Source organism: Elephas maximus, chromosome 4 (genome assembly GCF_024166365.1).
Source record: "Elephas maximus indicus isolate mEleMax1 chromosome 4, mEleMax1 primary haplotype, whole genome shotgun sequence".
Classification (NCBI taxonomy): domain Eukaryota; kingdom Metazoa; phylum Chordata; class Mammalia; order Proboscidea; family Elephantidae; genus Elephas; species Elephas maximus.
Genome location: NC_064822.1, coordinates 73,041,105 through 73,057,477, shown reverse-complemented (window position 1 = coordinate 73,057,477; position 16,373 = coordinate 73,041,105). Strand labels below are relative to the sequence as shown.

Genomic DNA, 16,373 nt, shown 5'->3' with positions numbered 1-16,373 from the left:
TCCAAGGTAGAACTTTTTAGCCTTAGCAAGTAAAAAGATGGAATTGCCATTAAGGGGGATTAATCTCAGTAAACGGACAAGCAAGCATTTCCCTGAACACACCATGTGTTCTCATAAAATTACACTCCTCTAAACTCTAAGAATACCAATTTAACACTATCACTGTATTCATCAAATTGTAATTAATGACCTGTCTGCATCCTGAAGGCAAGTACAAATTTTACCTTTAAATTTCCAAAACCAAGAAGAGGCTAGCCCGTCCCTCCAAAGAGCTTTGCTGAATGAATGAATGTCCTTTGGAAATAAAATCAGCTATTAAAATAAATAAACTCCCTCTCTAAAAGCTAATATGTACGATATACTGGAGAAGAGATTTTCTCTGTCTCTCTCTCCTAGGCCCACCCCCCTTTTTTTTTTTCTTTTCCTTTGAACAAACTAGAAACCAGATGCTGTGGTTCATGCTAACAAGATCACTCTTCTCATGGAGTTCTAAGTCTAAGGAGAATGTGATACAATGGGAAGATAAAGATACTCAAGCAAGTCTGAAGAGAGGTGAGGTTTCATACAGGAACGATATTTGAGTTTGATGATTTTTCTCCTTGTCTCCTTTTTCTCTGGGAATAATAAAAGAGATAGGAGGGGCAGGCATTGAACAAACCACAGTTTAAATAACTTTTACATAAGAAGTTTGGAATTAACCTAAAAGAAATCTAATGAAAGAGGGAGACACAATCAAATTTTTAAAATATGGGTTATAGGGAGATCATTCAGAAGATGGGGTGAAAGGGAAGAGGTTAGATAAAACATAAAGAGGACTAAGGAACCAAATAGATAAATTCTTTATCAAATGAATACCCCAGCCTCAAGGTTTCTGGCTTCGTGCAACAGTGGTGCCATTTCCTGGACAAAGAACATTAAAGAATCAGATTTCGTTGGTAAGATTAATTGAAAATATGATTTACTAAACTTGAAGCAATTAATCACTAAGCTTTTAGATTCTAAGTTATTTGGTTGTGAAGTGACAGCAAGAAAGAACAATTACTATGACTTTGATCATTATGTACTGGCTTGAAATTATTATCTAATAATGTTATGCTGATCCAGCTTATCTCTCTTTCTAGACTATAAATCCTCAAAGGCAAGAGCAATAAGGGCAATTTCTACTTTTTTCAGGTCCCTTCTTAATACTCAGCACTGTGCTTGCTGCTCACAGACTGGGTACTGTGTAATTCAAATTCTGTGAAGTTAAGAGATCCTTCCAGTCACCATCATTTTCAACTATTTCTCTGTGACTAAAAGAAGTCTAAAACTTAATGATAACGTTTTTAAAAACATTTTACTAAACAAAATCTTTAAAATTTAAATAATCTGCTAACCTGGAGAGCATGTCTCATTTTGTGATACAACTTCAGACTCATCTTTTTCACCCGAAATATCCTCTTCATCAGAGAGGACCAAAAAGGCTTCTTTTGGCAAACTCTCACTACTTTCTTGTTTAGATGGTGAGCCAAAAGAACCTTCCATTTTCTCTTCCAAATCTGGATTTGTCTCATCAATTGGAATAAGAGATGTTTTAGAAAAGCAAGTAAGTTCATCTTCAGTAGGTGCAAGTTTTTCCAAAATAGGGATAATTTCATCTGTCTCCATGGAATCTGTGTTTTCTAACATATTCTCATTTTTATCATCTTCTATAACATTTTCATTAATGGTTTCTGCAAGGTCTGAAGAATTTTCATCTTCATTTTTTTCACCTTGATCAAGCTCCATACTACTAGATATAGCCTCTTCTCCAAGAGCAAGCTCTGGGATACCATCTTCCTCTACCTTCTTTTCATTTTCAGAAGACAGATTTGAACAAACAGTTGTTTCATCTGTTTTTTGAGTTTCTTCATTAGCATCAACATTACTATCACCTTTATTTTTCTCTTCAAATGAGTCCTTACTCTGAATTTGGTCTAACTTTTCATCATCCCTATTTTTTTCAAGAAAATTATCATCTTTATTGCTACTAGGCGCTATAGTTTCAGGAACTGCTTCACAAACTGGTATAGTACTTGGTTCAAAGGCTGTTTGATCATCGGAAGCCAGTGTTCCAGAGGCTGGCTCATCAGAGGCTGGTTCATCAGAGGCTGGTTCATCAGAGGCCAGTTCATCAGAGAGCAGTTCACTAGTGGCTGATGCTCCAGGGGACAGATCACCAGAGGGCAAATCACTAGAGGCCAGATCACCAGAGGCCGGATCATCAGAGACTGGTTCACTACAGGCAGGTTCACCAGAGGGGGGTTCATCAGAGGCGGGTTCACCAGAGGCAGATTCAACAGAGGCGGGTTCACCAGAGGCGGGTTCACCGGAGGCAGGTTCACTGGAGGCAGGTTCACCAGAGACGGTATCACTGGAGGTGCGGTCACCAGAGACAGGATCACCAGAGGCAGGATCACCAGAGGCAGGATCACATAAGGCCAGTATTCCAGAGGCCGCATCTCCAGAGGCCAGATCGCTAGAGGCCAGAACACCAGAAGGTAGTTCAGAAGTCAGCTGAGAGGCTGGTTCAGGAGTTTTATTATTAGAAAATAAAGGTTCACTACTTAAATCATCATTCTGCTTGTTTTTAACATTAGCATTTAGGATACAGGGTGTTTCTTTCCATTCTGTTTTACTTTCTTCGGGGTCAAAACAAGGTTCTTCGATGCCATTCACTTCTTCCTTGTCTTTAATATAATCCATATTTTCCAAAGGTGAGGTTGGGTCCAAATCTCCATTTTCATGATTGCCATTTAACAGCTTGACATCAGTCTTCAACAATTCTTCTTTGACCTTGCACACTACTTCAAGTTGTTGACGATCGCTCACTCTCATCGTTTTTCGAGCCTTAAAGACTTTTTTCTGAGGTTCTTCTATACTATCCATTTTGAATCTTTAAAAAAGAGAGAGAAAAAGTATGTTTAATAACTGAAACAGCAGCCATCTGATTACAGACTTACTGCATATTAATCTTCCTATAAGGAAGCAAGCAGCACTTAATGAAATTTTGAAATAATGGCATACAGAAAACATCATAGTAACCCCTGATGTGAGTCAGTTTTTGTATTTACTAGGTTTATATAATACAACATTAATAAACAGGTATAATCTATACTAGAAAATCAATTAAAAGGAAGTATTAGGACAAAAAGGTCTAGTTTTCATTCTCAATAAAGCTAATGGGATCCACAGAGCCTGGAGTAGGTAAACAATAAAATAGTAGATGATAAATAATTTGGTTGACAAAGAAATGAAGAAGAAAAAAATCAGTAGGCAAATAGGTAAGAAGCACAGAGATAAGAAAAAAGAAAAGGGAGAATTAAGAAACAGAACTGTAAACATATTAGAAGACATTACCATCAAGAAAGTGGAAAGACAGCCCACACTGTAAATGAAAATATTTGCAAATCATTTATCTGATAAGAGGCTTCTACCTAGGATAGATGTATCTAGGATATAAATAACTATTATAACTCATTAATAAAGAGAATTAAGTCAAAACCCAATTTAAAAATGTACAAATGAGTGGTTTCTCCAAAGAATATATACAAATGGTCATAAACACATGAAAAGATGCTTATCATCATTAATCACCAGGGAAATGTAAATCAAAACCACAATGGGATACCACTTTACACACACTAGGATGGCCACAGACAAAAAGAGAGTAACAAGTGTTGGCCAGGATGTGGAAAAATTCCAAACCTCATACAATACTGGTAGGATTGCAAAATGGTACAGCTGCTTGGGACAACAGTCTGGCAGTTCCTCAACATTTTAAACAGAGTTGCCATATGACCCAGTGATTTCACTTCTATGTATACACCCAAGAGAAATAAAAACATATGTCCACATAAAAACTTGTGCATGAACAGTCACAGAAGCATTATCAGTAACAGCAAAAAGGGAAGACACCCCAAATGTCCATCAACTGATGAATGGGTTAAAAAATATATATATTTGTATAATGGAATATTATTTGACTATAAAAAGGAATAAAGTACTGATACTACAACATGGATAAACCTTGAAAACATTATGCTAAGTGAAAGAAGCCAGTTAAAACCAACCACATATTTAATGATTTTACCTATGTGAAATGTCCAGAATTAGCAAATTTAGAGCTAGAAAAGCACATTAGTGACTGTCTAGAGATGGGGGAAGGGGGTAGTAGGGGGTGCTGCCAAAGGGTACAGGGATTCTTTATAAAGTGATGAAAATGTTCTAAAATCAACTGTGGTGATGACTGCAAAACTCTGTAAATATACTAAAAAACAATGCCCTGTATACTTTAAATGGGTGAAATGTATGCATGTGAATCTCTCGATAAGGCTATTAACAAAGGGGGGAACACACTGTAATTTGTGTTCTTTTTTTTTGATCAGTCTTTTGAGTTTTATCAGTTTTATTTATTTCTTCAAAGAACTTTTATCTTTGTTGAAATTTCTCAGTTTTAAATCTGCTTTCTATTTTTATTGATTTGTGCTTTAATATTTATTATCTCATTCCTCTTACGGCTTTTAAGAAGTTTAAATTACCATGTTTTCCTTTACCTTCAAGCTTCGTCATTAGTTTTCGATCTTTCCTCTTTTTTAATATATACATTTAAAGCTATAAATTTCCCTCTAAGCACTGCTTTAGCTGCATCTCATATTTTGATGTGCCGTATTTTCATTATTATTCTGCTAAAATCTTTCTAATTTCCACCATAATTTCTTCTTCCCTCAGAGTTATTCAAAGCAGATTTCTTAAAAACATAATACATTATGACAAAGCAAAGCATGCTGGATATCCACTTACCATAACTATTTCCAGTAGGGATGATGGTAGGATAAAATTCCAAACAGGAGGAAAAAAGTAAATAACTAGACAACTTTTTTGGCTTGCTGTCTTGCTTTGGTTTGAGCAGGAAAAAGGCAGCCCTTTGGTTAACAGAAAATGCTGGTGGCATAGAGGTTAAGAGCTGCAGCTGCTAACCAAAAGGTCGCCAGGTGGAATCCACCAGGTGCTCCTTAGAAACCATATGGGGATGTTCTACTCTGTCCTATAGCATCGCTGAGTCAAAATCAACTCAACGGCAATGGGTTTGGCTTGGAATTTGGTTAATAGCTGAACCCTTAACCATCTGAGCCACCCAGGGAACTCCTATTTTCCCTACAGAAAAAAGTATTGAGATACACTGCCACTGAATTGCCCTCACATTCTGAAAGCACCCAACCCAGGGTAAGGCTTATCCACTTTCTTAAACACTACACAAGATAACACAACCAATACTCAAATCCTGTACTAGGTTTTTTTCTAACATCCTCTTACTGATATGCCTCACAGTTTCCTCATGGTGAGAATTCTCCCTGCCTGTAACAAGTAATAAATCAACTTGCTCAAATACAGGTATGTCCCTAGTGGTTTTTGGCTGAAGGGAATAAAACAATGGGCCTAGCCTAGTTGCTGGAGACCAATGTACCTTGAGAACCTACCACTTTGTCATGCTACTTTTAGACTGTGGTACATTCATTCTGTAATCATTCTCTCATTTTAAGCCAAAGACTTAAAATATTATTTCTTAGTCTCCCTAGCCTTTTTATTTAAATTAGTGAACTGGATAAAACTATTCAAAAAATTTACCTTTCAACTGAACCTCAAGCAAAATTATCACAGCTACTATTTTAAGGGTATTAATGACAGCATAAAATGTCTCACCATTCCAAAGTCATGCTAACTGAAAAATTTTCCATACAGAAGCAGAATGCAAATTCCAGAGTAATTTTTCCTTGCTGACTCCAAACATACAAAATAATTACATCTGAAATTTAGGAAGTAGAGTTATTCTTTAATATTTTCAGATACTCAGCTGCAATTCTCATCACCAGTTGCATTAAAAGTAGGCATTTTTTTAATGTATATTTCCATAAGTTTTACTAACCCAATTAACAACCTGAGCCTGTAGACAGAGACACAGGTTTGAATTCTAGCCTCCCGTGTACTTACTGCGTGACGATGAGCACATTACCTGACATTTCTAAGTTTTAGTTTCAGCTATCTTACAAAGGGAATCGTATCAGTACCTGTCACAGGTTGGATGATGATTAAATGAAATTCAATATATTAAACATTCAACATAGTAAGCACTATCATATAATCATCTATGTAGGCTCAAAATAATGTTTTTAGGCAAAAGCTACAGAACTTAAGTATTTTTGGTATTTTATATATGAATCGGAAAACCCAACATGCAAATCTTCCATTTAATATTAGAATGTCACCATCAAATAACATTTAATAAAAATAAATACAATCCCAGCAAGTTGCAAGCTGCTTTTATCAATAAAATTACCATTAAACTCAAAAACAATAAAATACTGTACAGAGAATTACAGAGTAACTACCATCCATATCCACAAGGGAGCACACTACAGCCATGTACCAGATCTTTTATGGGTTCTAAGTATAATGAAAAATAGACAAAGCAATAAGGAAGTAGCCTGAACAACCAGTTCAAACTAGTTCAGCCAGATCTGTGCAAACCAATCAGCAGTCTAGAAACCTATTTTGCATGAGCAAAGTATATTTAACAAAGGTACACAGAGAAAGGCGAGCTATATGCAAACAAGTCTTCATGGCTATATTAATCCGAACACAACATTTCTAAAGATCATTTTAAATACTATCATCTAGAACTAAGATGTCATTCATAAATCTATTATATAAAATAAATACTGCTTTTTTAGATGGTACCACTAGAATTATGAAGCTTTCATGTGACAATAATTAATTTACACAGAAAAAAACATTAATATTTTACAGCAGAAAATGTCTGCCATATGGAGAAGTAACTGCAAAACATGATGAACTAGTTTCTCTGGAAAATATTTTTCCATGAGGAGGATATAGTGAAAAAAAATGCTTAAGTCCTTTTTCTATATATTCAGTCTTAAGAACTCTGAGGAAATACTACCACCAATAAAATCTTTCTATAGCATTAACAAGGATTTCACCTTTATCAAAGAAATCTATATTTGAAAAACAGAGAAGAGTGTGTTACCTGCAAAAAGTCTCTATGCTTGGAAAAAATTTTCAAATTTTTAGTAAACTATTTTTATGGAAAGCCCAATGAGCCTCTTCTTTAAGTGAAAACATTATTTTTTTCTCTGCTTCATCGTCCTCCATTCACCCATTTCTTCCTTCTAGCAAACAGATCACAGCTATGAAACAACAAAGGGAAGTATTTCCAAAAGCTGTTATGTCTTAGCCTACAATCTGCTTGCTGAAAAAGCTCAAGAAATTTAAGTGGCTGTTCAAGAGCTGCTCACAAACTCAGCCAATCACCAGCTAGCATTCTGATTCCTGCCCAGCAACAGGAGACAGACAATAAGGTCAGGTATATATAATTAATAAACCAAAACCTGGATCCACAAGAGTTCAATGTGGTTCTCTGTCTAATATAGGTAATCTAGAACACTGCATAAAATCCTAAATCCTAACATGCATTAAACATACCACATGCACAAAAAAATAAAATTTACATCTTATCTTGCTTTAATACATGTCTATGAATTTTTCCAGAAATATGAATTACTTCTGTACTGCAGAATAAGACAAACAAGGACAATACATACAGGAACATACTTTTGTACACAATGGGTTAGAACCCACAAAATCCAAACATAAATTTCTAAAAAACAAATAAATAATCCATAGTCTATACATCTATAGAGCCCTGGTGGCACAATGGTTATGAGCTCGGCTGTTAAGAGAAAGGTAGGCAGTTCGAACTACCAGCTGCTCTGCGGGAGAAAGATGTGGCAGTCAGCTTCCTTAGAGATGTACTTCCTTAGAAACCCTATGGGGTAGTTCTATTCTGTCCTATGGGTTGCTACCAGTTGGAATTGACTTGATATCAGCTGTGGGTTTATTTGGTTATACATCTATAAAACGATTATAACTAAAAATCTGGCAAAACCTTACATCTGAATAATTAACAAGATTATTTTCATTCCCATCTACCATTATTGCTGATTTCCAATTCCAAAAGTTAATAGTATTCTGTATTCTGAGGTTTACTATGGATAGCATTATAAAGCATCTTGTTGTCCACTGCACTGAACTAAGTTTAATTCATCTAATGAAATTTAAATGTCTGATTCTTGACAACCTACATTAAGTGCTGAAAGTACAATCACTACATCCTTTCCTCCTTAACTACCTCTAGCAGCAGGTTATAAAAAGGTTGTATGAACTCACCTTTTAAACGAATAAAGCGAATATACAGATAGCAAAGTAAATATTCACGTAAACTGAAGGGACTTTTTTCTTATATTACACCATTTTACAGCTCTTTAAATGTGAAAATGTAAAATAAAAATAGGAACTCTGTCATCAGAATACACTTTTTTCTCAAATTCACTACCTATTAGGTTTTCTTAGTGAACAAGTTTAAAAAATAAACCTCATTTTTTTCCCTTTAGTTACAGATGAACGTTGTAATTTTTCAAACATACCCAAGAGGGAGCTTGCTGCAGCCATGCTCTCACATTTATATAATCTCCCCATAGGAAAAATAAAATCAGCAGCTGCTTCAGTGCTTCAGTCCTCTGAGAGAAGTGAAATTCACTGTCTGATTGGCTCAAAGAAGTAGTTGCTTAAAACCAATCAGACACGAGGATCACAAACCTTGCCCAGCAACAAGGGAAGCAGATGAGGGCAAGTCTTCTACCAAGAATCCAAACAGTGTGGAAACAAAAGTGAACAATGAAATGGAGACATATTAGTAACATATCCCTAGATTCTTTGTTTGAATTACAGTCTATGATTTTTTTTCCTAATTATTATTATTAAGTAAACTAAGGTCTGTACTGTTTTTCAGAAACAGCCTTGAATAACAAAAACAGGAAGTACCAGGACTGCTGGATCAAAAAGCATGCATACACACACAAACACTACATTAAGTTCAAAGCTATGAATATCAAATGAATTATACTTAAAAATAAATTTAAAAAAAAACTTGAAAAACTTTAAACAAAATTAGTTAAGTAGACTTGGCACTTCTTTTACACAGGCACTCCAGTTATATTCCTGCTGTTAAGTGACATTAATGTAACATTTTCTGAATAATGTAATGCTGAAAATAATTTTCATTCAAATTTATGTTTCGTTTAATGGCTTAACTAGATATTAGTGAGTAGGCCTAAGTAATAGTGGCATACTATTATTTTTCTTATGCTGATGATTCCTAGCCTCTTTACAATGTAACTATTATTGGACTCTTTAAGCTCCCTCACCTCCCCCTGCCCCCACACACACCTCATCCTCAGTTGAAACTGTGATTTTATTTTGCACTGCTAAATTTTGCTCGAGAATTTTGCAATAGTCCTGAAAAAAATATCATAAATGATAATTAGTGTCTTGCACAATAAATGTTGAAAATCTGCTTTCACTGTTTACCATCCATTAATTTGACTGGTGAACCTGACAATGCAAATAGTTCACCAACTTCGACATTTGCTTGCTAGAATTTAGTATATCAAGTTTCTAATTTTTATCTTAAATAACAGGTATCTTGTCATGTCTGCTAATCATCTATTAGTTTCCTAAAATTTTAGTAGAATGTATAATCAGTGCTTTTAATACTTCTGTTAAATCCCACAAAGGTTTTCACCATGTTTCTATACTCTCTTGCTTTGTAAGAGCTCTCGCTCTCTCTCTCTGTCACTCCCAAAACACTGGCAATATTCATTACTTGAGGACCCAGATCCCTCAGCAGTTCACAGTTCTTCAATTCTCCCATGCTGTGGTTCTTCCCTCAATTTGCATAAAAGCCCTGTTAACAGCTAGCCTACCATCTTTTTAAAAACACTAATTGGTGAACTCTGCTCTACGTTCACCCAGTACTCTGGAATTCATGAAATTATTCAGTGATCATAGTATTTGATATGTCAACAAATAACCCCTCTGCCTGTCATCAACCAACTTTATTGCAACCTGGGGTATCAGAATGTAAAATCGAGTTATCATCAAACCAATTTTTAAAAAATTCAACAACCAAGGACATAGAAGTCTTATGAGCTGCTTTCACAACAAGTCCTTGGACAAAGCAGGAGCAAATCATGCTCTTGAGATTTTGATCCCCACAGCGAACACCATAAACAAAGCAGAAAGACTGAGAGCTTTCCCCTTAACATCAGGAACAATACAAGGATGCTATTCAACCCTGTATTCTGGAAGTCCTAGCCTGAGCAATTTGTCAAGAAAAAGAAATAAAAGATATCCAAATCAGGAAGGAGGAAGTAAAACTATTCCTTTTTTGCAGATGACATGATCCTATACAACCACTTCCGCCTCATAGCAGCGACCCCATAGGGTTTACCTAGGCAGTAAATCTCTATAGAAGCAGGCTGCCACGTTTTTCTTCCCCGGGAGCCGCTGGTGGTTTCGGAAGTGCGGATCTTTCAGATCTTTCAGTTAGCAGTCTGTAGCTTTAACTACCGTACCAGCAGGGCTCCTTCAAAACTGCCCCACAGGGAAGGTGGATTAGAACTGCTGCTTGGCTGCTAACCAAAAGGTTGGCAGTTCCAATTCACCAGCTGCTCCTTAGAAACCCTATGGGGCAGTTCTTCTCCGTCCTATAGAGTTGCTGAGTAGTAATCGACTCAATGGCAATGGGTTTGGTTATATACATTATGTATATACAAAACCCCAAAGATGCCACAAGAAAGTTATTAGAGCTAATTAATTCAGTAAAGTAGCAGGGTACAAGGTCAACACACAAAAATAAGTTGGATTTCCATACATCGGTAAAGAGCATTCTGAAAATGAAATTAAGGGCACAATTCCATTTACAATAGCATCTAAAAGGATACAATACATCGGAATAAATTTAACCAGGAAAGTAAAAAACTGGTACCCAAAAGCTACTATACAAGAAGTTAAAGAAAAATAAATGGAAGGACATTACGTATTCATGGATTGGAAGACTTAATATTGTTAAGATGGCAATATTACCCAAAGCCATCTGTAGATTCAATGCAACAGCCATCAAAATTTCAACAGCCTTCTTTGCAGAAACAGAAAAGTTAATCCTTAAATTTCTGTGAAATGATAAGGGGCATCCAACAGCCAAAGCAATTCTGAAAAAGAACAAAGTAGGTGGACTCACATCCCCTGATTTGAAAACATACTGTAAAGCTAGAGTAATCAAAACAACTTGGTACTGGTATGATAGTTTCATATATTAGAGCTTGTATACTCCAAGCTTGTTAAACATGGATGAACACTGTAAACATCATGTTAAGTCAAAGAAACCAGTCATGAGCACATCTTCAATGATTCTATTTATATGAAATATCCAGAACAGGAAAATCTACGGAGACAGAAAGTAAATTAGTAGCTGCCTAGGGCATGAAAAGGGGTTAGGGGAAATGAGGAGAGGCTGTTAATAGATACATAATAGATACAAGTTTTTTCTTTTTTTTTTTTTTTGGAAGGGGGCAATGGAATGTTCTAAAATTGATTGTGGGGATGATTTGTACAACTCTGTAAACCTACTAAAAACCACTAAACTGTATAATTTAAATAGATGAACTGAATGATATGTAAAGTATATCTCAATAAACCTGTTATTTAAAAAAATCAGAACTATTAGTTATTTTTCTTTTGTTTTTAACCTAATCCCACTTTAATGGGTGGGATAAAAGATGATATAGGTAAAATACCACTAATCTTGTACTCTTAGGTGCTCATCTTAGATAAGCCAGTTTCTCACTTTCCCTGTTATAAATGGCACATAATTTCATAGTATGCTCATCTAGGAGGCCTGGTGGCACAACAGTTAAACACCTGGCTGCTAACTGAAAGGTTGGTGGTTTGAAACCACTCAGTGGCTCCACAGGAGAAAGACTTGGCAATCTACTCCCATAAAGATTACAGCCTAGAAAACTCTATGGGGGCAGTTCTACTCTTGTCACCTAGGGTCGCTATGAGTTGAAACAACTCGACAGCACCCAACAACCTGCTCATCTTACATGATAACAGTAATGGGCATGAGATAGCTATACAAGACAACAAAAGAAGGCAATTTTTATCAACATACAAATAGTGCTGAGCATGGTATGAATAATCATTCCAGGTACACATATTAATAAATGCAACTAATACGAAACGCAACTAATGACCTTTTACCAGAAGGGCTAGGAAATCTAAAGTTTAGCAGAAGCATTTTCTCCTATTATAAACGATCACTATCATCAAAAGGACTTAAATGTGATTTATGTTGATAAATTTGTTTCAAAATAAGGTATACTTATTGAATATTCTGGAACTACATATGGTTTTGTCACATTTTTTCAGTACTGTCTTTAATATGATGTACCCTGTACCATTTATTGTATTTGTCAGTACTTTAAATATATTCTTTAAGAAATAATTATTATAAATGGACTCTAATACCTATATTTATGCATTAAAGACACACTTTGGTACTCCCCATTGCTTATCTACTATAAGATTAATACATTTAAGTTCCAAAGCTTTGACACCAGAAAATATCTTAAAATATGCTGATATCATAATGTTCTTCTGAAGTCATTTAACAAAAGGAAAAAAAAATTCTGGTGTAATATTAATGAACTACATAGTGCATGGCACATAGTATACACTCAGTAAATACTGGCTAAAAGAATGATGCATTTATAGACATATTAACTAACATCTAAAATAATTCATAATTTAAAAAACTAATTACTTATTCTTTTAGGAAGCAAACATAGTAATCTAAAACATTTGTGACAGAATTGTAAACTAACATGCTGGCATGTTCACATACAGCAGGTTTAACACAGAAGATGACCTTTATTCTGGGATGCAGGATACCAAAAAACAAAATATATTTACTTACGCATAATGGTATCTTTGACAGAGGTCAATACATAGCACCATTAAAATTAATCAAATCTGACATGAGAGGCATTTTTCAAGCCTGATAAAGCTTGCTTAGATGGTTTGATTTCCCACTTCAAACAATAATGTCCTTTTTAAAAATTTACTTTTGCTTATTATTACATAATGATGAAAATCTTCTTTAAAATAATAAAACATACCCAAAGGGAGCCCCCTGCAGCCATCTTATCAGTTCTCTCACAGCAACAGAAACTGAAATATAATTTGCATAGTCACTGTGGTTGGCTAACGAAAGTAGGGTTATGTAACCAATCAGGAAGCTAGAAATTGGCAAACATAAGAGGAGAAATTTTAAATCTGCCTGGCAACAGTCTAAAAATAGAAACAATATGCTCCGATGAATCCCAGAATGGATGTGAACATAAAAGCAAAGCTACCAACAAAAGCACTTTATTTACTTGGAGGAAAAAGATGTGCCTTGTATTTCATCACCTAAAATACTAACTTGATATCTTGTTATGTGGCAATTTAAAAAAAAAATGAAAGCAAAGCTAAATAAATAGGCTACTTTCAAATAACATGCCATTACCCAATTTTTTTACATAGATAAACATGCAGACAGAAAGATATAGGTAGATGTGTGTGTGTGTGTGTGTGTCAGGGTTTTTTTTTTTTTTTTTCTTCAAAAGAATAATGAGGTACTTTAATCACAATTATAATACATTTATGGCACAAAATCTGAGCAGCACTGTACTTTTTCTAGCAATTTTTTTCTTCAATTATTGGGGAATCTGAGTTATAGGTAAAAAAAACACTATTTAACGTGTATTAAAAATACAAAGATTAAATAACTTATCAAGGCAGACCGCTAAATAGGGTGGAAATCATGCCTTACTCATTTTTTAACACCCTCTCCCAATATACAGTAATGACTGTATTACACACAGTCGCCATTCAATAATTATTTTCTCAGTCAAATAAAATAATTCCTGTCAGCGAGGAAAATAAATTATTTCTTGCTCTTATCAAATAAAAATAAAATAACGCATACAAAAACAATCTGTACAACACTATTTTTGATTGCTCATTTTTCCTGAAGTAGGTAATGTTAAAGTTGATGATGCTTGAAATTTCTTATTCTGTTACCCAGAATACAGAATGTATTTCAACACTTTAACGTACCAACCTAATAATGTTTAATATATGTTTCTTTGTACATTACAAATTTACTCTGGAGTGGATTTTAATTCTTAGTGACAGCAAACAACACGCAGTATGATGTAGTTAACTATGAAGATTACAGACAAATAAAAAAGACCAAACCAAAAAAACAAAAACAAAAAAAATCTTTTAATTTCAAAAAATTTAAATCATAGCTGCTGAAATAAAAGACTGGCTAGACAGTCAAGTCGTGTAAAAACAAATTCTACTTATCAAAGTACATGTTCTGTGTATTTATTACATTAAAACCACCATCAATCTATTTTAATGAAATGGTAAATTAATTTTTAAATGCTTTCTTGGATCATTATCTGTTAACCAAAATGCAAAATTAATTCATATATTTCACATTATGAAAGTCTAGAATATTTAAACTATGATAATTATATTCAAAAGGCTTACTTTAATCACAAAGCTTAGAAACAATGCCTTTAAAACATACAGAAGACAAAACGGTTTTAAGTAACAAAAAGAGCTCTATTAGAACGAAAGGTAAAAATCCAATTAGCAATTCACTAATACTTTTTTCATCTAAATATTTAATGATGGCTAGATTTTAAGATGAAGTTTAAGCAAACTTTAAAAAAACTCAAATATTATTTTATAAACAGTCTGGCTGAAGATTAGCTTAGCTTAATTTTTTTAGTAACATTCCTACATAAGCTGGATCCCCAGAATATAACTACAACTGTATTCACATCTTTAAAATAAACCTATCTGAACTTTTAAATAAACTATTATCCTCATCACAAAGTAAAGGAATCTGCATTGACCTATGAGTTACAATTACCCCATGGCCACTGAGTGGATTCCAACTCATAATGGCCTCATAGGGTTTCCAAGGCTATATATCTCTAAGGAAGCAGACTGCCACATCTTTCTCCACATCTTTCTCCAGTGGTGATTTTGAACCACCAACCTTTCGGTTAGCGGTCAATAGAATTAACCACTGCACCACCAGAGCGCCTTATGAGTTACAATTAGTAGGGAAGTATATCACAAATGAGGCATTGGTGGTTCAGCGGCAGAATTCTTGCCTTCCTTGATGGGGCCTGGGTTTCACTCCCAGCCAATGAATGTCATATGCAGCCACTACCTATCTGTCAGTGGAGATCTGTGTTCTGCTATGATGCTAAACAGGCTTCAGCAGACATTCTAAACTAAGGCAAACTAGAAAGAAAGGCCTGGCAATCTACTTCTGAAAAATCAGCCAATAAAAACCCTGTGGATCACAATGGTCCGAGCCATTGTGTACGAGGTTGCCATCAGTCGGGGGTCGAGTGGGTGGCAGCCAACAACAATATCCGATATATCACAAATGGGTCAATCTTTTTGTCATACACTACAAATGGGGAAAATTTTTTGATAATTTTAAATATGTTTTAATATTCCTTTAATCTCAGCAATTCATATTTTCTTAAGTAGTACTTAAAGCAGTCATAATTTTATTTTTTGTAACATGCGGAACAGTTTTATTTCAAGAAAAATAAAAAGGCACGCTGTTTGCAGAACATTACTCAAAGCAGCCACACATCTCATCACATATCCATCTGAATTTTGGGGGAACCAAGTAATCACCTTAGAACAATAAGTACAGCAACTAAAATATTCTGTAGTAGTTTAGAGTGTTTCAAGAACTTCGTGCTCCATCTCTCTATTCTCTTCCCACTCTTCCCCCACAGTTTAAAACAACAACTGAGAGCCAGATGTTCTGTGGCCTAGCTTATGCGTACAGAGGTCTAACTTTAATATGTAAATAATCAAAAGAAGCTCTTGAATCCTCTTCCACATCCTGGCGGAAACTCAAATTTCTCTTTATGCTTGTCATTTTCCACTTCTATAGTTAAGCAATATTGCTGGTATATTATCCTTACTTGTAGATCTAATCAAAATTATTTATTCCACAACTTTTTCAGCCAGATGTAGAAGTCTACATCTTTAGGTGTTTGTCGTTGACTGCTGTAGAGTAGATGTCGATTCCAACTCACAGCGACATCTCATCTGTATCAGAGTAGAACTGTACTTCAGTATAGGGTTTTCAATGGCTGATATTTTGGAAGTAAATTGCCAGGCCTTTTTTCCTTCTTTAATTTATACTTTAAAAAAAAATTTTTTTTTTAACTTAAGAGTTATACTTTTGATAGCAAGATCACTACTGGAAGTAAGACTCAGAATGGACCTGCATTTCTCCCGGGAGAAAAAGAAAAAAAATTACATTCCCACTCTAAAATTTTTCTAGC

At 34.8% G+C, this 16,373-nt stretch overlaps 1 protein-coding gene across 7 annotated transcripts in view; it reads right to left on the bottom strand.

The window, feature by feature from the left end:
- The window catches only part of ATF7IP (activating transcription factor 7 interacting protein), a 120,139-nt gene that overhangs the window by 59,993 nt on the left and 43,773 nt on the right, over positions 1–16,373 (bottom strand). For 4 of the 7 annotated variants that reach the window (XM_049882528.1, XM_049882527.1, XM_049882525.1 and 1 more), the window contains exon 2: positions 1,377–2,914. In XM_049882528.1, the coding sequence (XP_049738485.1) occupies positions 1,377–2,907 (1,531 nt within the window). In that variant the 5' untranslated portion in view covers positions 2,908–2,914. Of the gene's footprint in view, positions 1–1,376; positions 2,915–7,063; positions 7,493–8,519; positions 8,899–13,112; positions 13,291–16,373 lie in introns of those variants that run through there. The other 3 variants (XM_049882531.1, XM_049882529.1, XM_049882530.1) reach the window with 3 other exon arrangements.